This window comes from Paramormyrops kingsleyae, chromosome 24 (assembly GCF_048594095.1).
Source record: "Paramormyrops kingsleyae isolate MSU_618 chromosome 24, PKINGS_0.4, whole genome shotgun sequence".
In the NCBI taxonomy this organism is placed as follows: Eukaryota; Metazoa; Chordata; class Actinopteri; order Osteoglossiformes; family Mormyridae; genus Paramormyrops; species Paramormyrops kingsleyae.
Window position 1 is genome coordinate 3,662,856 of NC_132820.1, and position 26,274 is coordinate 3,689,129.

Genomic DNA, 26,274 nt, shown 5'->3' on the forward strand with positions numbered 1-26,274 from the left:
AGGACAGCCTGTGCTGTAGCTTAGGACCGCCTGTGTTGTAGCTTAGGGCCGCCTGTGCTGTAGCTTAGGGCAGCCTGTGCTGTAGCTTAAGGCAGCCTGTGTTGTAGCTTAAGGCAGCCTGTGCTGTAGCTTAGGGCAGCCTGTGTTGTAGCTTAAGGCAGCCTGTGCTGTAGCTTAGGACAGCCTGTGCATTAACCCGCTCCTGCTTACACTCAATCAAGAGCGGCTGTGCTTCAGGCCCTCGTTGGGTGACATTCTCACTGACCTTCATCCGACAGCATCGTCAGCGATAACACAGGACACGGATTGTTAAGAGCGGATGAATGATCGGCCGCCTGGCGTCATTATTTTGACTCTGCTCTGCAGACAGTGTTGGGCGCTTCCATCGAGGAACCCACGGCACGCGCTTAAGCAGTTCCACGTGTCCGGGATGCACAGCCCACATCTCCATTTCACCTTAATGGTGGCTGTCCAGCAGGGGGCGGGATTGCCTCGCACGGTAATTCCCATCAGCGCTAATCAAAAAGGCATGGCACTCAACACGCGCCTTCCTGCTCACATTGTGCTCCTCAGCAGCTTTTCACACACGTCACAAAGGTCAGAGGTCGGCCTGCGATCTGCCACAGAAGAATTGTGGGGAAGAACTCTGACACTGAAAAATATCAATAAAAGTGACCATGAAGTATGTAGCAGCTACTGGGGCTCAGAGGTCGAGCTCAAGAGGTCAAATACAGCAGGATGCTTCATGCTTTCCTACAGTAATACCCACGATGCATCATGCTTTCCTACAGTAATACCCACGATGCATCATGTTCCTTTTAAAACATGCCTCGATTAAACGCATTAATATTGTGTGCAAGCGCACAGACCGTGGAGGGCTCACTAAAAGCACATCCGTTGAGGTTTCCGAAGTATCAATTTCCTGCAACAGTCATGCACCTACCAGACAAAAACTTGGGGTTCCGAGGTTTACATGCTCTTCCTGTGTCTGCACAGGTCTCCTGCGGCCAGCAAAGCTTCCATCAGGTATCTCTAAATCGCACTTATGTACGTGACGTATGCGAGTATGAGTACATGTGATGCGGTGAGAAAAATCCCTTAAACATGCCTTTATGTTGCATCATGCGTGCACAGAATACCGCATGCAGCATACAGAATACAGCATACCGCATGCAGCATACAGAATACAGCATACCGCATGCAGCATACAGAATACAGCATACCGCATGCAGCATACAGAATACAGCATACCGCATGCAGCATACAGAATACAGCATACCGCATGCAGCATACAGAATACAGCATACCGCATGCAGCATACAGAATACAGCATACCGCATGCAGCATACAGCATACAGCATACCGCATGCAGCATACAGAATACAGCATACCGCATGCAGCATACAGAATACAGCATACCGCATGCAGCATACAGAATACAGCATACCGCATGCAGCATACAGAATACAGCATACCGCATGCAGCATACAGCATACCGCATGCAGCATACAGAATACCGCATACAGCATTAGGTTTCAGTGACCCTGACATTAAGGTGCAAATGCTCTGATCACAGTGTGAAGGAAGATACCACTTAACAGTACATTAAAAGAATCCATTTTCTATAGTTTTGATCAGAGCAGGGTGAGCTTTTGGGTAAACTTTCAAATGATTCAAGGGAGGGACAAGATTATAAAACTTTTTTATTTGAACATTCAAGACAACCTTGTGATTTACAGAGACATAAAAAAGACAAACAGTTTGCCCACTCTTTGACAAGGTACATCTTGAAGAAAAACATCCTGTTTTGTTGTATCCTGTGTTATATTACATTAAACTTACACTCGTTTGGCCTACAGAGTAGGAATGTCTGGACCAGAGTAGGAACTCTGTAGGCAAAAGGAGGCCGGGTATTGCAGTTAGGGTGCTGTTTTATCCACAAGAGCGTATGATTTTACAATTTACCTGTTTATACAGTTTGGCAAAAAACTATTTAGGATACAGTGGGGACTTTTTTGGTTACATTTCCAATTTCCCCGTATGACCTGCTAGTGGATGTTTGGAGAGTATTTGTTGGGCAGCGTTTAAACTTGAAGAGGGATGGATTTAAGCCACACGGGCTTCTGCGTGGTGAGTCTAATGAAAGATGGCATGAATATCTGCTCGAAACTGTCTTTCAGGTCCGCCAGGAAAGCGGGGCAGGATGGGGCGGAAAGGGGAACACGGTAAGTCTCTAAAAAACTTCGTCTCCTCAGTGTATCTTCTAATAGTAAGCAGTACAGGAGTAAACAAAATACCCTCCCCGCATTAAACTGTGTGAGAGCTTCCTCTTAAGTTCTCAGTGACACTTTCCCTTGTCAGTATCACTCACTTCAGTCAGATCAGTTAGCTGCATCTCTCCCACATGCCCATACAAACCTTCAAAGTCTTACCCAGAGTTGGGTCATTCAGAGAGTAAAAGTCCAGACCGGGATTTTGTTTCTACCAACCAGTTGAGTACACTGTGACTGTGTGTCTCTATGCTCAACTGGTTGGTTGAAATAAAACCTTGGTCTGGACTTTTACTGTCTGGACCTGAATTACCTGGGTCTGGGTAATAAACATAATGCCGTTTTCATAATGGCAACCTAATCTATCACACTGTGAGGGGAAATAATCAGATAAATCTTAAGACTTTTAGTGGTATCATTTTACAATAAGGGTCCCTATTGCCACTTATAAATGGTAGTGAGTAATAAAAATACTTGGCAATGCTTTACTTAAGGCCATGTTTTTAGTAATTTATAAGCACATTCATAATGCATTATGAATACATTCTCTCAACTATATAATGCACTATAGATACCTTCATAATGCAGTACAAAGCATCCTTAATGCTTATACTGACCACTATTATGCATTATGAAGGTATCTATAGTGCATTATAGATGAGAGCTTCATAAAGCATTCATAATGCATAATAAACATGGGTATAATGTGTTATGCCTTTATAATGCTTTATGAATGCATTATTATTTGTTATGAATGTGTTTATTACTAAAAACATTGCCTTAAATAATGTGTTACGAAAAACTGTGCTATGTTTATAATTGGCTGTTACTGATTTCCAAAATGTTACAACCTGAATGAATAAACTGATTATAAACCATTCATAAACTACTTTAGCATTCAGAAAGCCATGACTTCCATTTTACACATCAACTTCCAGAGGAATTCATGGGCTAGAGAAAAAACACCAACTTTGGTAGAATGAGCTTTTGATCCTATTTGCCCACTAATGAAACAAAACAGAAAACAAACTCTCTAGGAAAAACACGGCATCTGGCAAATCTCCCTTTTCCACTCGATTTATATTTTCAAAAAATGAGTAGAGCGTGAAGAGATTAACAGACAGCTGGCCTGTTTTGTCATCCGCCTCGGCTGAAAAACACGTAAAAATATCGCATATAGATCCCTGCAGCTCCGGAGTGAGACAGAGTCATGCTGCTTGATGACGGTTTATGGAGGCCGGGACGCGGTATCTGCTGACTGGTCTCTCTCTCAGTCTGGTAACCGTGGTTTCGCCGTAGCTAGGTTTTGTCTGTTTTTTTCAGTTTTAACGAGGCACCCCGCATTATGCTACACGTCGATGTTTCCCAGATAAAGACCTGTGTGTTTCTGTCTGGGCAGAGAGAGCCAAAATATCGCACGCTAACGCTCCAAATGCAGTTACACAATCACGTTTTTTTTTTTTTTTTAAATCCCCGACGTTGTTTCTCAACAAGCACGCTATCGGTGTATAGCCCGATAGACTGTGAGTGCGGGGCATGCTGGGAAATGGGCCGTTGCATGGTTTGTGGTAGCGAGGCACTTCCTAGTGTCTAGACGCCAGTAGAGTAACTGTCCCGTAAAATGCAACATTCTGATTCATTTACCCCCCGAGTCTGTCTCCTCGGGCAGAGATAGACCCAGTGCCCATATTACAAAGGCATTTCCCTCACCACGTCTTGTCCAATTTACCTACATGCTACCCATTAGTACCTTATTAGTAAGCACCGTTTCTGCTGCCCAAACATGTGCTGTACCATCCACTATAAATGCTCTCCTTAGCTGAGTGATGGTGCCTATTTCTACCTGTCCAAAGTACAAAGGCAAGGAGCAAGTCTCTGTGTAATTCTGGCTTATTGTTTGCTGTGTAGTTTACAGACTTTTATTCTTCCATCTATATAGCAGATGCATTTATCTAAAGCGGCACACGACTGAGAGAATAGGGTCAGCTAGTGTCTGGAACAATCGGTGTTTATGGGTCTCGCTCAAGGAGCCAACGGTGAAATGATTCTACCGACCATGGGATTTGAACCAACAACCCTCAGATCACAAGCACAACGTTCTAACATGCTGGGCCCCCCCCCCCCTTTTTTTTAGCATTCCGATACAAAGGACCTGAACATATTTGCTAAGTAATTAACTCATTTTCTACGCATACTCCCCCGACAGATTACTTTGGAGAAAGAGAGTCAGTGAGGACAGCCAATCAGGTCTTGCGTGAGTGGGATGTCCTGGGTATATCCTTGGTCATGTGACCTGCAGGCTCCTCCCCCATTTCTGTGGCGGGAGACCAATCAAAGATGAGGAAGCCGGTGCCTCTCTATCCCTTTAGCATCAGCAGAGATGGGGTCAGTTGAGGCTACATGGCCCATTATATACTGCAGTCTCTAAAACGCAGTTCATGGCTACAGCTCCCCCACTGGCCCAGTGGGATTCAGTCTGCGAGTCTCTCAGCTAATTCTGATAGGGCAGGGGGCTGGGGGAGGCGTGGGGGGTCAGCTCCAGTAACTTCTCTTTAAATGTGCGTGCAGGCGAAGGAGAGCGGGCCTCGAACTGCCGCCCCATCCGGTCATATCCTGGGATTTATAAGCTGCCCAGGGCAGCATCTGATCTCATCCCATGGTCACTTCGCAGAGATGCCGGGAAAGGGGCGCCTCGTTGGGGGGGGGGGGGGACGGCTAAGACAGGGAGGGCCTCGTACATGCTATATATTACAGACAGCTCTCAGGACCGCTGGCAGGCCAGGATAAACGCTCAGTGTGGGAAAATCCTGCGCTTTCCTTCCAGTAAAAATGGTGCAAAAATACTACGGGAAAAAAAAACTTTGATTAAAGCATAACTTAGAGCTTTGAACATTAGAGACATAAAGGGCTTCCCACAAAGAAATCAGCTTTCCCCGTTACTTTCCCGTTACTGTCGTGCTTAATTGAAGCCTGATTGGCTCCAGGCGATACCAGACCAGATGTCAGTTAAGGTCTCCGGAATCTCGGGTGGACAGGATGGTGCAGCCGCTGGGAGAAAAAGCTTATTTTATACCAGTGTGTTACAATATGTCAGATTTGTGTGAACTGGGGCGGCATGTAAGATGATCATTTATGACATTTGTTTACCATGAGTAACTGAGACATGGATGAGAGTTCTGATGTAAGTGCCTCGTTTTCCTGTTGCCTTGTTTTGACAGCAGTGTAACGGAGTGACACTGACAATTTACCAGTTAACAGCTGTAGATGTACAGACCACCATGTATGTAACCTGTTGTTCTATTGGCCGTGCTGATCAGGATTCCATTAAAAGAACGTCTTCCATTGGCCGTTTCTCAGAACGCCTCAACCCTTCATTCCCTTTTTAATAATGGAATGTAAAACAACATTCAGTTTCTGGCCACAGAAGCACTGTCTGGCACATCACATGTTCGGCTCAGATGTATTTATTGAACAGATGTATTTGCTTCTGTGTTTTGCATCATTGGGCAGTGCTGTTTTACTTTCCAGATGAATTATTAGAAATAGTTATGAAATCTTTGATTCCTGTTTGTTTTATTTGTGTTTCAGGTTCTCCAGTAAGTCCTGAAGTTTTCAGGTGGTATGTAACTAGCAGTGTACTTTTGTTAGGACCGATCTGGTTAATTTCACCTTGGTTTTGTTCTGTTCCACTTGCTGATTGTACAGGTAAGATGAAGGACAATGTCAAAATCATAATGCATTGGGGGTTTAATTTGTGGGGAGGGCTGGGCATATCCTGAGGTGTGTGAAATTCATGTGAGAATTTTTCATTTATATATTTATTTATTTAGCAAACAGTTTTATCCAGAATGACATACAATTGAGAAAGTAGGATCAGACACTTCCTAGGGGAATTGGTCTTAGGGGCCTTCGGGAGAAACCGGTCCATCACCCACATGATTTGAACCAACAACCTTCTGATCACATGCACAGAGTGTTAAGCACAGCCATACACCCCCCCTCCACAGTGATCTTTTCGTTCATTCACCTCACCTGTGCTTTATTACCAGTCCCTACGGAAGATTGAAATTCATCAGACTACCTTTCCACTCCAGTTTTCTTACTTAATCTGCTGTTTACAAGATGGTTTTATTACTTTAGAGACCGATATTAAAAGGGGTCCGTATTTCCCACAATGCCGTGCGATTCTGCTTGGCCTGATACACTGAGCCCTGATTCTGCCGTGTTATAATCTGGAAAATGGGCTTAAATAGGGGCTGAGACAGACCTGAGGAGCTGTGCTCCGGTGTTGAGTACATACTGTATATACAGAGCAGTTGGTTCTCCTTGCCCTTAACGTCTGCCGTCACTGTGCTCTCTTGTCACCCTAACAGGGCGCTCCGGGACGAGATGGCTATCCGGTAAATCTCGTTCTGTCCTCTCGTCTCTCACTGCCGTGCTCTGGCTACAGTCTGTCTACTTTCCCTGCTAACAGGTTATTTCTCCATTCACTAATCCCATTTATTCAAACTCCCTGTTCCTGTTTACTGCTCTCTCTCTCCTTGGTCATGTGACTGACAGTCTTGCATACATCTTGATATATTGTTTGTTCTTTCATGTTTTCCTTTTCCAGCTTTTCCAGTTTTTTCCCATGAAGTATGTCTTCTACTCTCGATGTTTCTAACATTCTGACGTGACTGACTTAAGAATAATTCATTTTCAGGGTTCTTCAGGCTTTTGGTATAAATGTGTTTCAAAAATGAAATAATCAAATATCACTGAAACGCATTGGTGTCATGACAGCAGAGTGATAATATGGAATGGAAGGAGCCTTAAAAACTCATCTGTCTGTCTTTCCGTCTGTCTGTCTGTCTTTCGGCATGTATATATTACATTGTGGGCCAATTACATTATGACCAAATGTCCCCACAATATCATATAAACCTGATATTTTGCCCTTGTGGGGAGACAAGGGGAAACTAAATTTTATTTAAAACATTGTGAATAATTAAAAAACTAAAAATGGCAAAAGACTCCTTGGGATTAGAATTACGCCCATAGAAATTAATGGCGAGTCCCCATGATGATATGAACGCGTGGTCCTTTGCGTCTGTGTGAGCGCATTCGTGTGTGTATAATGACGCTTAAACTGATCCGCATGTGTGCACCGATCCTGCACAACACCTGACCCCCGGGACGCTCCCTGAGCCCAGGGTCCCTTGCAGAGCCATGTTTATACCTGCATTGCTGCGTTTCTGCACACGTGTAGCGCATTAGTGATTCCCGGGGCTGTGCGTGCTTCTCCTTCCCCAGAAGACAGCAGCCCGCCTCTGCTATTTATCAGTATTACATGATGCACCTCTGATAATTCTATCAGGGAAAGTCATGCTGTCCTCGCCAGGTTCTGATCAGGCACCTGCTTTTCGGCTGAATACAAATACTGGCCAGTTTTTTTTAGTTATATAGTCATGGTTTAAATAGATATTGCATTTAAATATATAAGGCAAATTCAGGTTACTTTCAAATACAATTAGCCTTTTTCTGGGGGTGGCATGGTGGTGCACTGGTTAGCATTGCTGCTTCTCATCCAGGGTTCGAGTATCTGGCAGGATCCATGTATGTGGAGTTTGCATGTTGTTCCCATGTTGTTGTGCAGTTTCCTCTGTGTACTCTGGCTTTCCCACCACCGTCCAAAAACCAAGGTGAATAGGACAAGCAGGCAGAGAAGATGGATGGATGGATGAATTTTGTTTTTGATAATGTCCAATTCACATGGTCTTAAGAGTCAGTTTGTCATGTTGTACTGCAGTGCCTCCTGATCTGCTAAACAGTGGCATCTAGTGGATGTTATGAGTAAAAGCTTAAATCTGTTTTAGTGACACTTGGAATCGAGTGCAGTTAATAATTATACTTTATTGGTCCCTGTGGGGAAATTCTCTTTTTGCCCCATCTTGCTTCTCAGTTGCACACAGACACACGTAGGTGAGGATAAGCTTGGCAGCAAAGGGCAGCCACGTGCAGCAGCACCCATGGAGCTGGGGGTTAAGGGCCTTGCTCAAGGGCCCACAGACATGTGACTACTCTACCAAGGCTGGGACTTGAACCAATAACCTTCCAGTCACACAACCAGAGGCTTAGCCCACTGAGCCACATGCCCCAAACAGATACTGCTGTTGCCCTTAGACACACGCCCCAAACAGATACTACTGTTGCCCTTAGACACACGCTGCCCCAAACAGATACTGCTGTTCCCCTTAGACACATGCTGCCCCAAACAGATACTGCTGTTGCCCTTAGACACACGCTGCCTCAAACAGATAGTGCTATTGCCCTTAGACATACGCTGCCCCAAACAGATAGTGCTATTGCCCTTAGACTCACGCTGCCCAAAACATAGTGCTGTTGCCTTTAGACTCACGCTGCCCAAAACAGATAGTGCTGTTGCCCTTAGACACACGCTGCCCCAAACAGATAGTGCTGTTGCCCTTAGACACACGCTGCCCCAAACAGATACTGCTGTTCCCCTTAGACACACGCTGCCCCAAACAGATTGTGCTGTTGCCCTTAGACACACGCTGCCCCAAACAGATAGTACTGTTGCCCTTAGGCACACGCTGCCCCAAACAGATACTGCTGTTGCCCTTAGACACACACTGCCCCAAACAGATACTGCTGTTGCCCTTAGACACACACTGCCCCAAACAGATACTGCTGTTGCCCTTAGACACACACTGCCCCAAACAGATACTGCTGTTGCCCTTAGACACACACTGCCCCAAACAGATACTGCTGTTGCCCTTAGACACACACTGCCCCAAACAGATAGTGCTATTGCCCTTAGACATACGCTGCCCCAAACAGATTGTGCTGTTGCCCTTAGACACACGCTGCCCCAAACAGATACTGCTGTTGCCCTTAGACACACGCTGCCCCAAACAGATTGTGCTGTTGCCCTTAGACACACGCTGCCCCAAACAGATTGTGCTGTTGCCCTTAGACACACGCTGCCCCAAACAGATAGTGCTGTTGCCCTTAGACACACGCTGCCCCAAACAGATAGTGCTGTTGCCCTTAGACACACGCTGCCCCAAACAGATAGTGCTGTTGCCCTTAGACACACGCTGCCCCGAACAGATACTGCTGTTGCCCTTAGACACACGCTGCCCCAAACAGATAGTGCTGTTGCCCTTAGACACACGCTGCCCCAAACAGATAGTGCTGTTGCCCTTAGACACACGCTGCCCAAAACTGATACTGCTGTTAACCTTAGACACACGCTGCCCCGAAAAGATACTGCTGTTAACCTTAGACACACGCTGCCCCGAAAAGATACTGCTGTTGACCTTAGACACACGCTGCCCCAAACAGATTGTGCTGTTGCCCTTAGACACACGCTGCCCCAAACAGATACTGCTGTTGACCTTAGACACACGCTGCCCCAAACAGTTACTGCTGTTGACCTTAGACACACGCTGCCCCAAACAGTTACTGCTGTTGACCTTAGACACACGCTGCCCCAAACAGATACTGCTGTTGACCTTAGACACACGCTGCCCCAAACAGTTACTGCTGTTGACCTTAGCCAAAAGGCTGTTTCTTATTCTCTGCTGTGCAGCCTGTTAGTAATTATCCATCCATCCATCCTCCAGCCCATAATCTCAGTCAGACTGGCTGTTAATAATGTAGGTGCTGCAAACAGGAGTGGCATCTGGCTGGTGATTCTTTAGACGTATGAATAATTCCAGGGCTGGAGATCACGTTCTTCAGAGAATTACGCCTCGCTATCGTTCCCCGTCCAGCTTCTCACTCTCTCCTCACCTGTCCGCGAGAAGTTAAACTTTCCCAGATGCCGGAGGGTCAGTCTGCTTTGCTCGGCAGACCGTGAGTTTGCCTGCAATGTCGCGCTCATTATCTGCTGGAATATTTAAATAAGCCATGGAAGTCAAATACAAGCTGTTGGATCTAATACCGCTGTAATACCAGATATGAGTCTGAATACAGAATTTTTATGCATTTTGTTGAGTGTTAATGTAATAGTGTGAAAAGATAGTTGTAGTTTTTTTTCAGTTTTAAGCGCAATACCTTTCCAGACACCACTGCCTGTCATATAAAGGGCTTTTTGTTCTCTGCTTAGTGTCAAAATCATGCTGAAATTTACAGAGAAGTGTAAACGACAGCTGGGTTGTGTTAAAGGGATTTGGCTAAAGAACCTGCCCCCCCCCCACATTTAAAGCTTTCGGTATTTTCACAGAGGGCTGTTAATATAACATGAATTTCCTCATTCGAATAATTTCACCAGGAGTAATTTGACCTGGCACTGTGAAATTATGAGATCTTCATATTGATGTCTGGCTTGCGACTTCCAGTGTCTAGTACATTTAAAAGCTGTAGATCTATGTGAAGAAATATGGTAATACTTTGGCTAATTTCCCTGAACTAATAAATCCCAGTGCTCATCCTTCCTAAAAGCTGTGGAGAGACAGAGAGAACAGAAGCTTTCAGAATGATTTCAGGACCCGAGCTGGTGTGGACAGCGACCTTCTCAGCCTGACTAAATGACATAAGCAATCCTTACAGAAGCACAGACAAACATTGGGCAAATTTTTTTGACTGTAAATGAATACAGAAACGTATGATTTACACTAACGTTGGTGTTTTCTTGGTGTATGTCTCCATTAGCCACTTTTTTGTGTTGCTACATTAATAAATTCATCGATTGAGTTTGATTGTACGTAATTTGGTAGACACATTTTAGTCAGTTATAGGTCATTTTTAACCAGATCTATCTTTTAAACACATATTTATGTACCTATGTATTTTGTAAATTGGCATTGTGATGTTCTACACATCAAGCGCATAATTTTGAAGGTTGTTTTCTGTTTCAGGGACCAGTTGGCATGGATGGACAGCCGGTGAGTTTCCGTCACGCACGGTGCATAGAGGCCTGCGCCTTTGGCGTGATCTGCACACGGTCACACGGTAGCTCAGAGTCACCGGGTTCTCGTTTGTTCTCGGGGTCCTCCGGGATCTAAGGGGAGTCGGGTAAGTTTGCCGCGGTGGGATTCCTCAGCAGCCCGCTGCCGCTTACGGACCTGGGCCCGTGTCACATTCATTTAACGCCCAAGAAAGGTAATAAGCAGGGAATCATGGGGGCGTGAACCAGGTCGGCATTTATGAGCACGTCGCCCGTAACTTCTGTGAAAGTAGGAAAGGGGCCACATTCCATACAGAGGGCCCAACCTTGCCATTAGCCAATGATATGTTTTGAATTGGTGATTGATGGGGAGGGGCATTCCAGGGGCCAATCAGCTTTCAGCTGGGGCCAGTACCACTATAGCTCCGCCCCTCTACACACCCCCTGCCTCCAGCTCTCATTACCATCTTAAATTGCGATAAAATACGATGGTAAATCCCGTAGGGGCTTTTCTGTCATCGATGGGTAAAAACAAGTAAAAGTTAACGTCCACTCTGGTTTCACACATGCCATGGTTCTGGATGTTAGCTATATGACCATACATTAAGGTCTCCTGGCCTGAAGCGGGGAGCATCCAGGAAGGCGAAGCCCTATCAGTTTTCCAGGTTTTACCTGGAAATCAGACACACGCTTTTCTCAGGTGATGCATCTTTGTCTTTTTTCCCTGTTACTCCAGGGACCATCGGGACTCAAAGGGGATAAGGTACAGTATTTGCAAAGCGTCGGAGATCGTTCCAGGTTGTAGGTCTCTGTACTCTAATAGTTAGACCAGACTGAAGGAATTTTAACCAATTTTTAACCAGTATTTTTCTGCATGCAGCTTAATGCCCAGGTTTGTGCAGCCTGTGTTTGACAGGTCTTTGTCTGTGCAGCCTGTGTTTGACAGGTCTTTGTCTGTGCAGCCTGTGTTTGACAGGTCTTTGTCTGTCCCTTTTTCTCATCTGTAGGGGGAGCATGGAGACGGTTGGCCAGTGGTGAGTCTCTGCTTGTCCTTCTCTAGTTTTCCCAGACATTAAAGTCACAGAATAGCTGTAACTGAAGGGTTTTCTACTTCCAGTAATGTCTAACAAAGAAGAAAAGCTAGAGGTGGACAGTTCAGGTCCAGAAAGTAAAAATTTATACCAATCAACCAGCGGAGTGACTGTGACTGTGACTCAACTGGTTGGTTGAAACAAAATCTTGGTCTGGATTTTTACTTTCTGGACCTGAACTATCCACCTCTGAGAAAAGCCTTTATGAATCTTGAATCTTGTTTCCTAAGCTCCAGATGGAGATTGAAATTCATTGAACGTGTCATGCTGACTGAGTTGTTCTAGCCATTATGCCTTTCTGTTCACTTTGTCATCTGTCAGTGCTGTTTAAACAACGTGGGAGTCGTCAACAGGTCATTATGAAACCGGAACAACACGATCAGGATGTCATTTTACGCCACCTGTGCAATATATTTTGTAGCCCTGAAGTGTTATGTGACGTACTTTGATACTTTGAACGCAGGTCACGGTCCTGACTTTGACACGTCTCTGTCCCGCGAACGCAGGTCACGGTCCTGACTTTGACGCATCTCTGTCCCGCGAACGCAGGTCACGGTCCTGACTTTGGCACTTGATCACTCCTGTCATTCAGCTCACAGCTGAACCCCAAAGTGACACAGGCTCTCAGTCGGAACCATTTAAAGGCTGCATAGATGGTTTCATTTCAGTGAAAGGGAATGTTTCAAGGCTTTATTGTGAGTCCACACAAAAGCTTACTGGGAAAACTGGAATTTCTGGAAAAAACATGTTAAAAGCATTTGCTAAAAACAGCAGCTGGACATTGAATCATAGTTCTTTCCCTGATCCCCCACAAATGAGCTGTGTGGTAATTAGCACAAGCACCTGAATCAGGTGTGTTAAATGAGGGGAAACCAAAAACTGTGAAGGGCGCCGGCCCCCCAGGACTGGAGTTTGACTCCCCTGGTTTAGATATAGTTACAAAAATTGTTACAAATGAGTGATATAGTTGCAAATCCATCGATAGAGTTTGTTATGGTGCCAAATGGGGCAGAATGCTGTGTGCTTGAGTGGAACATGGGTTCAAGTACTACTGTTGGAAGAGTGATTTCACCATTGGGCCCTTGAGCAACGTTCTTAACTCCAGTTGCTCCAGGGTTTGGTTAACTCTGCTATATATAGAGAAGAATGTCTGATAAATAAATAAATGAATGTAATGTTTTTAAGGCAGAGACCTGTGGCTGGATGCATTCCCCACCGCTGATGTTCTTTCCCCTCTCTGTGCCCTCTTTGCTTCCTCACCCCCCCCATCCCCCCCCCCCCCCCCGCCCTCCCCAGGAACGCTTCTCCAACGGTGCCTTTGCGGGTCTACTCAGCAATCAGATCCTCACTATCAAGGTCTGTATCTTTTTTCCCCATTATCCTGGACCTCACACAGGAATTGTCTTGCACTGAGCGCCGGTACATTAGACCTATTTACTGCAGTGTTCCATTCGTCTCTTGGTCTCCGTTGACGTCTCATTTCCTCTCATTCTTCTCTCCTTTACCCACTGGGTTTCCGTCGGTTACAAGCGCAGTAACCTCTGTCCATTAGCAGTATTTAATATGCCTCTGGTTTACCATTAGCTGGGGTATCTTATCCTTCCGCTGGTCATGGTTTTGCCTCTGGATACTAGCCGACCATTCATAACATCCTCATGGTAGCTTTGCCAGAGGCCTTCGGATATATCGAGCATCTTCATTGTAAATGAAAATGGGAAATTGTTAGCCAGTCGTGTGTGGAATTGTAATGTTTAAAGCTTATAAACAGAGATTCTATCAACTTTTAATTTGTTTGGGGAATACGACTGAAAAAATTCATCATATATATTTTGCGCATTTTTAATTTTATGTTTTTGCCCCCCCCCGGCTTTTGCTTAACTGGTTCCCCCAGTATGAGTGTATTGTCTCCAGTTACCTGCCAGACCTGTATCTGCTATACATGTACCTGCCACACCTGTACCTGCCACACCATCCCCCGGCCGTCTCTCACACCTCATTTACATACGATTGTCGTCCGTATGTTTTTACACCTAAAGTATGGAAAAAGCATCATGTCGGGAACTCGCACACCCCTGACTGAAGTGTTTGTTTCTCGGATCGATCTGGAGGAACATGTGTGTGACACAGAGAAAGCAGAACTAAGCAGACATCTTTTGACAGTCCCTGTAGTACAAAAACAAAGCGGTTTCCATATACCAACTGTTCCAGCGACACGTGCAAATTCTCCCAGCAGATGTGAAATACAGACGAGCACGTCCGAGGACAGTGAAACACACCGGTCTGTCAAACGTGCTAACCTGTCACTATGGGAATAGATTCTGCAGACCATCTTCAGGTCCTGCTTGTCCTTGACAGCGTGTTCCTCCAAGCATGCTAAAAGCGATATATGAATGCTTTCTAAAAACGTCCCAAAAAAGCGTACTAAAATGACCCATCGGAATTAAATTCCAGCGTAACGTCATCAGAAAGGTTGACTTTCACAAACGGTCTGAAAGTTTCTCTGAGCTGTTCACCAGGTGCTGGCTAAACGCTAACGCAACACTGCTTTTCATCTCCCCTACCCTCCCGCCTGATCTTCAGGGTGACCAAGGACAAGCCGGCCCCCCCGGCCCCCCAGGCCCCCCCGGATATCCCGGTCTGAGAGGGCCCCCAGGAAACCCGGGAAAGGACGGGCCCCCAGGGCTAGCTGGAGACCCAGTAAGACATCTCCCCCCGGCTCCCGCTATCACTTCTTCCAAAGGATGATGTAAGAAGAGCATCTGTTTATAAATACATGGCAGCAGCGAACTAAGACGCTCCACAGAAAAGCCGAGATCCATTAGCCATCCTTTCCATTCAGCTTTGACCTCTTGTCTCCACTAGTTGTGTCTGCAGTGTCACAATGCAAGATTTCGTATCGTCGTCAGTTCTGATGCCCTCTATACCCACCATTCAGACGCTCCCGTGTTACGATATTTCGGACTTCATGATGGGCATGATAATTCGATAAATTGCATGAGATATTTGAACGTTTTATAGACTTTGTGTTTATGATTTTGCCCGACTGTAGTGGTCTACGCATGTTTAAGGTAGGCTAGGCTATGCCATGGCGTTCATTAGGTTAGGTGTACTGCTTATCGGAACGTGACCCCATCGTAACCCAGGGAGCGTCTGTATTTCATAATTCCGGTCATTTAAAACAAATGCCCTAGTGTGGGTGTTTTACAGAGATAAACTTTGTGAGAACAGTGCATTTTGACTTTTGTTTGCACTGAAAATATTCATAATCAGGGATTTTAATTCTTCACATAATTAGAAAGATAAACCATAACCTGAATGAAATGAGACTTTTCACCAGCAATTCTCAGGTATACACAATGTTACCCTAAATAAGGTGTCCCTTGGCGCTTTGACTGGGCTGTTTATCTGCCTTTAAATGCTGCGTATCCAATCTGGTTCACAGAGCTCCAGAGCGTGACCAAGGAAACATTACGCGGGCCACACACGCGTGTCACACACATGCAGGTCACAGTGAGGGCGGATACAGGACCGCTCTCTCTCTCTCTCTCTCTCTCTCTCTCACACACACACAGACACACACAGACCTGTACCGAAAATATGGTCCCCACAACATCAAAATAATAGGTTTTTATCACATTGTGGGGACATTTGGTCCCCACAATGTAATGTATATCTGATCCAAACACACACACGCACCTGCACACCCACACACACACATAATTACGTGTGTTAGCTCATTACCATCACCGTTATCAGACCACGACCCCAAACTTGCACCTCTTTATTCATTTGCTCTCTTCTTCTTTTTTGTAAAAGGAAGGAGACCAGGTCACCATCATAATTCCAGCACAAAGTGCAGCAGTTCTCACAGTGCGATAGCTCCCCGACACTGACGCTAACGGCAGGCTGCGTAGGCCACACACAACAAAGGGGGATCTTTCTGCTCTTCGCCTGACGAATGGCCTTCAGGAAAAGCTTTAACAGTGAACAAAATCATGAATTTCAAACTATATGAGAGATTTATGTGCACTTAAGTGCAGATCAGCCACGGATGAAGCTTTTTAACTGAAAGAATAACGGCATTTAGTGCAGCCATCTGGCTGCCACGGGGCCCAGTGAATACGGCTCACTTTGCTTATGGAAGATAACAGGCCCGCAACGGAGTAAATCACATTTTAAACAAAAACATGAAAAGAGCGTCATCCTGTGTGGTCTGCGAAACACTGAAACACTCAGGCAAAGTGTTTTTGGTGAGAGTAACTCTCAAGAGATTCAAGATGTTTTATTGTGCGCGTGCAACAAGTGCACAACAGTACACAATAAATAAATAGAATGAATAGACAACAGACAATTAGATGTATAATATAATAGTGAAGACGAGTAACACATGAGTAACACATGAGTAACACATACTCTGCTGTTTTCCTATATGAAATTATTTTACTAGGTACTGCTATTATTACTGTGTTCTAATGTGCTATTTACTTGTACGTCTCTTGGACAAAAGCATTTGATAAATAAAAATAAATGTAAAATGCAGCACGCAGTAACATTGCTGTAATCTGAAGTCTAATATTACAATAATCTGCAATCTGCCAGATACCCGAGTCGGACGGGATTCACTGCGACATGTGGATGCCCTGACTCTCCTCACAGACCCGTCTACTTCAGCACATACTGTTTACTTGTTCCCTCCTGAGTTTTCCCCGAAGTTACCATATGTGTATGATCTTTGGGTTCTTGACAGTGACTAACATCCTAACAAAACCTTTCAAAAACAAGCAAAGCTGGGTAAAAACGCAGCCTTTTTCAGTTTTAAAAGGGGGGCGTTCATTGTTCATTGTTGACTCTTCTGATTAAATTACTCTCGTTAGCCATAAATTCGTCCCAGTATGGAAGCACAGCCCAGATCTTGAACCCTGATTTTGCAAATTTGGTTGAATACTGACACCTAGTGAGCGTTATGAAAATATCTCCTAGTTTTAATCCTAACCCTGTTTTCATGTTTACTTCAGGGGAAACCAGGACAGGATGGCATTGAGGTGGGACTCAGAGTTAGCTACTGATGATTCTGTATGTTGCTTTGTACTGGGTTGCACCTGTAACTGGTTCTTTCTGACCATTTCCAATAAAACTGTTATGATGGCATGATTTTCTGCCTGATTGTATCGAACTGTGAATAATTAACCTTGTACTAATTGTGTTTGTTTACATCAAGGGACCCAGGGGACATCCCGGAATGCAGGTGGGACTTCTGCTGTCACACGCACATTGATCATTTCAGCATCCATTAAACCGACGGGACTCGCTCTGCGATGAACTGGCCGCCCTCCAGGGAATCGATTCAGCCAGACGCCACATTAACTCACGAGGCTGTAGAAGACAGAGGTCCTCCGTAATTGGAGACGTGGATATTTGTGTGATACATGAATTGTTCCCTACAAATGATGATTACCACCGCAGGCCAGCACTGTTGTTCGTATACGAAAGTCTTACTTTCAAAGGGTCTTGTCTTGTGTTTTTCCCTAAACCAGTTTAGCTCTTCTTACATCAGTGTGTCCTTAAGCTGCAGAAAAATCATTCTACTGATGGTATTCTTCACCTGAATGTCATAGGGTGAGAATGGCGAGCGAGGGGTGCCTGGACCCCAAGGACCTCCGGGGTTAAAGGTCAGCTAATTTCAAAAAAATGATTTCTGCTAGGAAAAAAGGCTTTATTAATAAGCATAATTTAATATTTCAATCATTACAGTCAGCTGAAATGTAAGTCTCATAAGACAGGTGTGTTTAGTTTCAGGCATTTAACGGAAACAAATCATTATGCGCGACATGATGTGGTTTATCAGTCTCATTATTTAAGCTTTCTGACAGGGAGAACCGGGACTTCCTGGGGACCTGGGGGAGAAAGGCTTGGATGGACTAAAGGTAACAGCTGTGAATTTCCTAAGGATCTAGGACATTAGGATCAGGGTTGGATCCTACAGACGTGCGATGCAATGTCAGTGAATAATAATGAACCCATACGTGAGATTCAGACTGGTGCCATACTTTTGGTTAGGGCCCTCTCTGCTCTCAGTAGACGGTTGGGTTGCGCCGGGAGAAGCTGAATCTCTCTGCTTGTCGCCTTCCTCAGGGAGACAAAGGAGATACTGGGCATGCAGGACCTGGGGGAGACAAAGTGAGTGAGACTCCACTGATATCTGGGACTCCTGATATGTCGGGGGGGCAAGATACCACCAAGCTGCTCGCTTTACTCTAATAGATAAGAAGACAGAGATAAGTAGTTCAATTGAAAGGAACAAATTAGTTTTGCTTAATTTTATTTATTATGGCAAATTGTTGTCAGCCATGTCGAGTGTCATGCATCTGTTAGCTGAATATCACAGCGGATGCGTGTAGTGTGTAAACCGGCGTGTGGCTCTGCCAGTTAGAGTGCTGTACTCATAATCAGAAGGTTGCTGGTTCACATCTCATCATTGCCTTTGGGGCTTTGAAGACCCCTAACCACCAGTTGCTCAAGGAGTTGATTGTTTCTGCTTTCTAAAAGCACATGTGCATGTGAAAGTGTTTGCTATATAAATAAAATATACAAATGACTGGATAACTTTGTGCTCACTGCTTCATATGTTTTAGTCAAAGCTAAATATTTTTGCTGATAATATTAAATTCGGGCCAATTTATTTTTATATAGCCCCCCCAGGCACTTTACATGGGTGTGTTGTGGCACATTACAACATCAATAAGACAGAATAATACAAAAACAGGGAAAAGGGAAAAGAAAGAAAGACAGAAAGCCAGATTAACATGTTATGCATGTTTCCGAAACAGTGGGCTTGCTTACTAAAAGCAAGGTGTAAGCTGTGGTCAAGGTCGAAGCCAAAGTCCATCATGGTCAGTTCTCAGTTAAGGTACCTTAATCAAGATTGGACCCCTCCTAGGATTTGAGCTGACAAACCTTGTCACTGTACTTATTAACTACACAGATGAAATCGAGACAAAGGTTAACGTGGTGTTTCTCCCGATTAGGGTTTACCGGGACAGAAGGGTGAGCCGGGGGAGAGTGAAATGGCTGACATTAACGCCAAACTGGACAAAGTCCTGCAGGTGAGGTCTAGGTCGCTGCCTGAATTTACTGCATGTGAGAAAGCCTTGCATTTGTCAAGAAGGAAAACAGCTGGAAGTCATGATATATAAAGCAGTATCTGGACTACAGTCTGCAGAAGAAAAATATCTTGTGTTCCTAGTCAAAGTGAAATTTTGCCAAAGTCAACTTTCGTTTCTCTGGAAAATGAAACAAGCTTCGTCTTCCACTAATTACTTACAGATTAATTTGTGCTCCACCTTTATTTTGAAATTAAAAGATTTTATCGGGACGAAAGTTTTTTGTTTTTCAAGGAAGATCTGTCTTGCGAAGCTAAAACATGTTATTTTAACATTTGCGGTCCAAGTTCTGAAAGAGGCACTAATGACATTACTGCTGCTAATGCAGAATTATAGACCTTACAAGGGCACGACTATAATTAGCACGGTGAGGCCTGTAATTAGTTATCAATAGTAATTGCAATAGGAAAAAAAATTGAAATGACTTGAGTAATTACATGAATAGTGACTCTAATGGTTTTCTGATGTTCATGTGTTTATCCGTCTGTCCTCAGGGGCCCCCAGGCCCACCGGGGCCCCCAGGAGAACAAGGACCAAAGGTACTGAATGGTTGCCTCAATTTGTCACTGGCTTTCATTCTTAGCTTATTTCAGATTTTACGCTGTAGAATGCAGTGTTCTTTAATGCTGCCAGACATTACTAAACGAGTGCCAAGCAGTGACAGTTTGATGGCATGGGAAGGTTTATTTTTTATCTTCAAACAGGGAGATCTGGGCTTACCTGGACCACCAGGGGTTGATGGCGATAAGGTGAAGGAATTTGCCGAGTGTGATCAGTGGCCGCCTTGATTACTTGCATGACCTACTTCCTGTGGTGGCTTGGTTTAAAAGCACGGTAGCTGGGAACACAACCTGATCATTTCTGTTAGCATAAAGTGCCCAGTTTCTGAGCCTCTGATGAAGTGGCCAAATGGAGGCGTGCCTACACATGGTGCAGTCATGTGACCTGCCTCTCCTCCCTGACGATTGGCTGGGCCCCTGCCTCCCATCCTCTAATGTGTCTTATCTGTTATCAGGGAGCCAGTGGACAAAAAGGACAGAAAGGAGACCGTAGTTTGGAAGACGATTTGGTTCGTTGCAGTATTTTTCAGAATAAATGATAACTTTATTTGATCGGGAAGTAACTTTTTTGTGATGACTGTCAAGGGTTTTGTAATATGTATATCGATACTTTCTCCTCTCCTTTCAGGCTCAGATTATTTTTCAGTCAGGCCCCCCAGGGCCACCTGGATCTCCAGGACCCCAAGGCCCCATGGTGAGGGCCACATAAGTGGCTGTATGAAGTATACATATCAGTGGGTAAACCCCTCATTTCTGCCATACTTTAATCATCCTTTAATTAAGGCAAAATGGTGGGTCACCTATATTAAATTTGTCTTCAAATGTGGTTCTAAAACAGAAAATGTCACATATTGCCAAAGGTAAAAAAAAAATCCAGTTTTTACTTTTTAGATTTTGTTTCAACCAGCCAGTTGAGTATAAAGAGTCACAGTCACAGAGTACTCAGCTGGGTGGTTGAAACAAAATCCCGGTCTGGACTTTCACTCTCTGTACCAGAAATGTCCACCCCTGCGTTTTGTTAATTGCTGATTGGAATTATTTATAGGGACTTTGTTTGATCCTAACTGGCCTCCTCCTTTAAACTTTAATCTGCAAATTCATTAAACTATGAATAAAATTAACTGTAAGGATTTATTTACGTTCCAGGGATACCCAGGCCTACCTGGTCCCACGGTGAGTTTACTGACTGGCATTCTGAGAAAATCCTGATAACCATCTACCGTCAAAGTAGACCTGATCAGCAGCGAATTACACAATTTGCAAGCCTAGCAATGTGGCTTTCCGTGATATTTACAGTGAAACGTCATTTCCAAGACTGAGAGAGATACGAGTCCATGATCTTTTATTGCCGTCAAGAGCTGCGCAAACTTTAATAACTTCCAACATCTGAAAAACAGTCCACAGTGATTCTGGATGAACTCAGGTAACCTTTGGTGCATTTTTTGGTGTTTCTTGGTATTAAACAGGGGGAGCCAGGACAGGGACTGAGAGGAGAGAAGGGGGACCCTGGGGATAGAGGCCCCCCAGGAATAAGGGTGAGTCGAAGCTCCCCCCATGCACCCGCAAATGAATCGTCTCTATTGTGCAGCGTAGATGCACAACTTCTCACCTTCTGAAGTGCTTAAATGACTACCGCAGTGTTTCTCAACCCAGTCCTCAGCGAACCCCAGCCAGTCCACGTTTTTGCTCCCTCCCAGCTCCCAGCCAATCAGGAACACTGAATAGCTGGTACAGGTGCGCTAGGAGCTGAGAGGAAGCAAAACCGTGGACTGGCTGGGGTTCGCTGAGGACTGGGTTGAGAAACGCTGGACTGGCGGATATGGAAATGATCACCACAATCTTCTATTTTTGGGTTTTCAGGGTATTCCGGGGCCTGCGGGGTTAATAGGACTCCCGGGTATTAAAGGAGATAAGGTACGTGCCTTCAAGACCACGTTACTCAACTGTCTATTTAAACCTCCATGGGTTTGATTATTTACATGTTGGTTTTGCAGGGAAAACCAGGAGAGCCAGGATTTGATGTGAGTACAGATTTTTTTTTTCCCTCTGCTTCCAAGCCGGCCATAATCATTTAGTTTGGTCTTTCAGCCGCACACAGGGGCGGGTGATGTGAATTTTGTTATCAGGAATTTGCACCAAACCGCTGTGGACGGTGCGCATGTAGCCCAGATTTTTTTGTCTGGTGGAAATCATGTGCGAGATTATTGACTAGGTGGCAGCACCGACTTTCACGGTGCAGAGGTTATCGACGAAACGGTAGCGGAAGATTAGCTGTTGTAGTAGTTATGAGGAGCAGCTATACAGCATGAACTAGCCTTTACACAAATGACTCCTTCTGCAGGGGTTTCCAGGCCTAATAGGAGAAAAGGGTGACAGGGGTGACAAAGGCGAGAAGGTGAGTCTGTCGTCGCTTTGACTGTCTTTATATCTCGGTTAGCGGCCTTGTCTTGATCCCTATTCGGGGGTATTGCTGCCTGCTCAGGGGATATGGAGGTTGAGCTGACGTTGGGGTGCCATGGCAGGGATCTCTGCTTAATGAGTGTTTTTCCTGGCAGGGGGGCCGGGGAGCTTTGGGCAAGAAGGGCACCAGGGGACAGAAGGGTGAGCAAGGACCCCCCGGTCTGGACCAGCCCTGTCCTGTGGTGCGTGACCTCGATGTCAGTCGTCCCTTTGTAGACCCTTAGCTTTCCACAGTAGGGGCCGATGTCAGAGACCAAACGCTTCAATGAATGGGATTAAGTACTAGACTTTAATAATACTATACGACCGTACCTCTACTAATTGGTCCAGTTACAGATCTAGAGCTAGATTGTTGCTCGTGATGTATTTAGTTGTCAGAAATCAACACAGTAAATGTAACCTTCATGACTAAAAAGGTCAGATACAACTATTGAGCATTAATTGTCATTTGATGCCGGTTGTTTTTTATTACAGGGTCATGACGGGCTACCTGTACCAGGCTGCTGGCATAAGGTCAGTGTTTTATTAATTAAGTCCATTTACTAATTTACATGACACGTCATGGTTATGCCGTTAATGGTAGTGAAACTTCATGAACCATTTTCTATATTTTTTTTACCTCACTATTTGGTGCTCGTTTTTTGAATAAAGAGCACCATCTAGTGGTGTCAGAAAATACAGCAAATGGTTCATGAAGCTTCAATTGGCCATCACTACTTGTCAAAGATTTGAAATATCAAACTATATGTGAATAAAAATGTTTATGGAATTAATAGATGCTAGTACAGTCTGTATTAAAGCCTTTGTTGATCAGCTTGGTCTTGCACTCAAAATATGAGAAAAATGTAACCTTTGGGGCATAATAATAAATATTCTGAAATGTATCCAATGTTTTTCTGATATTAATTGAGGGTGTCAGTGATTCTGGAGGACACTGTATGGTTATTTATCAGAATAAAAATAAAACCTTGTTTATGTGAAATGTGTTTCCACAAGCCTTTTCAGTCCTGTAACCTCTTCTGTTTGTTTATTTACAGTGATGGAAAATCACACTCATCTAGTCACACCTGTACATACCGGCAATGAATCTTTGTAAACTAAATGCATTTTTTTTTTTAATATTGAAATTTTTTCCTGAAAAATGTCTTTTTTTTTATTTAAATTAAATGTGTAGAATGTTATTTTCAACTTATTACCAGTGGTAATTTTTAATGTCATATGTCAAAAAAGACGTTTGATGTAGTATTATAGAATAAAAGTCAGAGGCTTAAATCTTTGAAGTACTACACAATGAGAAATGTACTGAAAATGTACAATAAATGTGAAAAAGTAGTATACTAGTAGTATTAGTAAACATACTCAGACTGAATTAAATAGACACAAGTTGCTGCTAAGATCCATAGTAATAAACTGCCCTAATGTTATTTCCTGGTAGAAGAGTGTGAAATTGCCTGAAAGTAATAGATGTGAAAGATCTACCAGTGTTAATCCTCATTAAATGGAAATCTGATTCATAGAAGCAGACTGAGACGCAGGTGCTCCAATGTAGCCATGGCAACCGAAGCGAGAGCATACAAGATGCTGGTGACTGTAATGTAACTGGCTGGTCGCCAGATAGTGCAGTGAGAGAAGGTCACCAGGACCCCAGCTCACTACACCGCCATGCTAGCAGAACCCACCATTTTGACAAGACCTACAAAGTACGTTAAGAATATCGATGAATGACTTAAGATTGGTAATTTAATAGGGACCTGCTGTCCACATTTCTTCAAAAAAAATTGTCAAATTTTAATTTTATTTTTTTAAGAGAATTCGTGTATATATTTAGGTTTCTTTATAACTGAACATGAAGAAATGATTGACCACCTGTAAAATTAGATAACAATTGTGAAATATCTGGCATCATATATAATTATGTATTTTTTTTTTGTTTGTTTGTACATTGTATTACTAAATAATTGTGCTAGAAAGGCATGATCACTTGTTTATTATAACATCATATGCAAAATATTTAGTTTGGAGTTGCTGAAGATTTGTTACGCTAATGGTTTCCTTTTTCAGTTTCATTCATACGTGTAAACAATCCAGATTTAGTTGCGTTACTCATAGTCAAATATTTTGCTTATGAACAGTTTATTCCTGAATCTAGCTTTTGCCATCATTTCAGTAAAAACAGCTGTAACCTTCTTAACAAGATAAAGAATAATGTTTGAACAGTTATCAGATACTCTGTCATTAAAAGTATCTGTAGAATGTATCGTAATTTTATAATCTCGATTGCCTTGGCCTGCTGTGGTTTTTGGCAGTCAAGCTACCAGTATGGCTGGGAGTGTTTTACTTCACAAAATTATCAAAATGCACCTGGTGGCAGTATCTTATTACTTTTTCAATTATATTTTATATTCAGCTACGCTCCTGGTATTTGCTGTCAACAGGATTGATGTGTAATCCTTATTTTTTATATAAACATAGTTCCCATCCTTCTGCAGTGTGATTTTTTTTTATAACAAATCATTATTTCCTCATTCACTGATTAGAACCCATCTAGACGCCCCAAACACATTGTAAATGCACAGTTCATATATTCACTATACAGAGAGTATCATATACACCTTATGACCGTACCAAACCCTGGTAAACTATCGGTTAGGTAAAAAGCATGTGTTTCAATAGACGATCCAAACCTGCACATTTTCTATGCTGGAGAGCAAGAGTTACATTTACACTGTTGTGTGATATTTCACAAGGGATGCAGTGGTGTTTGCTAAGGATCAGGGAAGGAGAAGATGCATTGTTGTGATACAACGTGACCGACAAATACTCAGGAGCCAGGAAAATATGGAGAGAGGGAGACAGAATAAAATATACCATCTAGGCGTCTTTCACAGTATGTTCGTAAAATAATCGTAATAATAATATAATTACATTAAAGATTGGAATGCATTTCCTCATTTTAACCATCACGATAAAAAAATTTCTGGCTTGTGGGATGTTTAAGGAAATTTACTTTCAAGTAAATCCTGTAATTTTTCCTTTTTTATATTTTATCTTGTTTGTTTTATATTTGTATACAGATTTGTGTTTTATGTTGGTTTTTTTTAAGATAAATCGTTCAAAAAATAAAGTATCACTTTTTTAAGATGACATGTTGTCTGTGTCTGCTGTGGGGCATTGTTGGGTTGATATGTCCCCACTGCATAAAACAATGATTTACCACTTTTGCAGCTCACAACAGCTTCAGCAGTGTTTGAGTATTAATAATAATAATAATTGACCCCCCCCTCAAAGGGCAGCCACCTGTTGGGGTGCCCAGGGAGCCGGGGGTTAAGGGCCTTGCTCAAGGACCTACAGATGTGCTGAGGCTGGGTTTGAGCTGGCAACCTTCTGAGTACAGAAACACAGGCTTAGCCCACTGAGCCACACGCTGCTCCCCGCCCCGCCCCGCCCCGCCCGAACATTGCTGTCCTTTCTAGGGGATGCTTTCTCATGCAACTTGTGCTTATGACCTTGTGCTCATGACAGCCAGTTATTTGAAAATTGACGGAACATGCCACCATCGTGATAACCTTGGGGTGCGTTGCCTTCCAGATGCGAAATGAAACCTAAGAGCCCCAGCGTATTCAAAGATATGGTTTATTTATCATACATAAAAATGCGTGACACACTCCCAAACCTGAAATTATGATTTGGAGCCATTTGTATTACACTGTGTTGGTGAGTTACCAGAGTCTCGTGGTCTGTGAAGGTACCATTCATATAGACAGGAAGGATGCAACATTAACAAAGTCTGGTTTGTTGGTATAAATTTGGTTCACTTGTTTTTTGTTGTTGAAGAATTGT

General features: G+C 43.7%; 1 protein-coding gene across 1 annotated transcript; it reads left to right on the top strand.

Annotated features, from left to right (window-relative positions):
• Positions 1-5,991: 5,991 nt before the first annotated feature.
• On the top strand, positions 5,992-25,578 carry col23a1b (collagen type XXIII alpha 1 chain b). Its single transcript, XM_023824889.2, has 24 exons — positions 5,992-6,670; positions 11,135-11,161; positions 11,900-11,926; positions 12,171-12,197; positions 13,551-13,610; positions 14,835-14,951; positions 17,270-17,296; positions 17,473-17,499; positions 17,870-17,923; positions 18,125-18,178; positions 18,387-18,431; positions 19,280-19,357; positions 19,909-19,953; positions 20,119-20,163; positions 20,430-20,483; positions 20,603-20,668; positions 21,121-21,147; positions 21,441-21,509; positions 21,835-21,888; positions 21,969-21,995; positions 22,316-22,369; positions 22,530-22,616; positions 22,909-22,947; positions 23,472-25,578. Exons 2-24 carry the CDS (start codon positions 11,147-11,149, stop codon positions 23,472-23,474), a joined length of 1,101 nt encoding a protein of 366 aa, XP_023680657.2. The 5' UTR covers positions 5,992-6,670; positions 11,135-11,146; the 3' UTR covers positions 23,475-25,578.
• Positions 25,579-26,274: the final 696 nt, after the last annotated feature.

Bases quoted from the DNA above. Each gene is read 5' to 3' on its own strand.
- col23a1b (XM_023824889.2), top strand. The intron at 19,358-19,908 runs GTGAGGTCTAGG...GTCTGTCCTCAG, and splicing joins AACTGGACAAAGTCCTGCAG to GGGCCCCCAGGCCCACCGGG. The intron at 20,669-21,120 runs GTGAGGGCCACA...TTTACGTTCCAG, and splicing joins CAGGACCCCAAGGCCCCATG to GGATACCCAGGCCTACCTGG.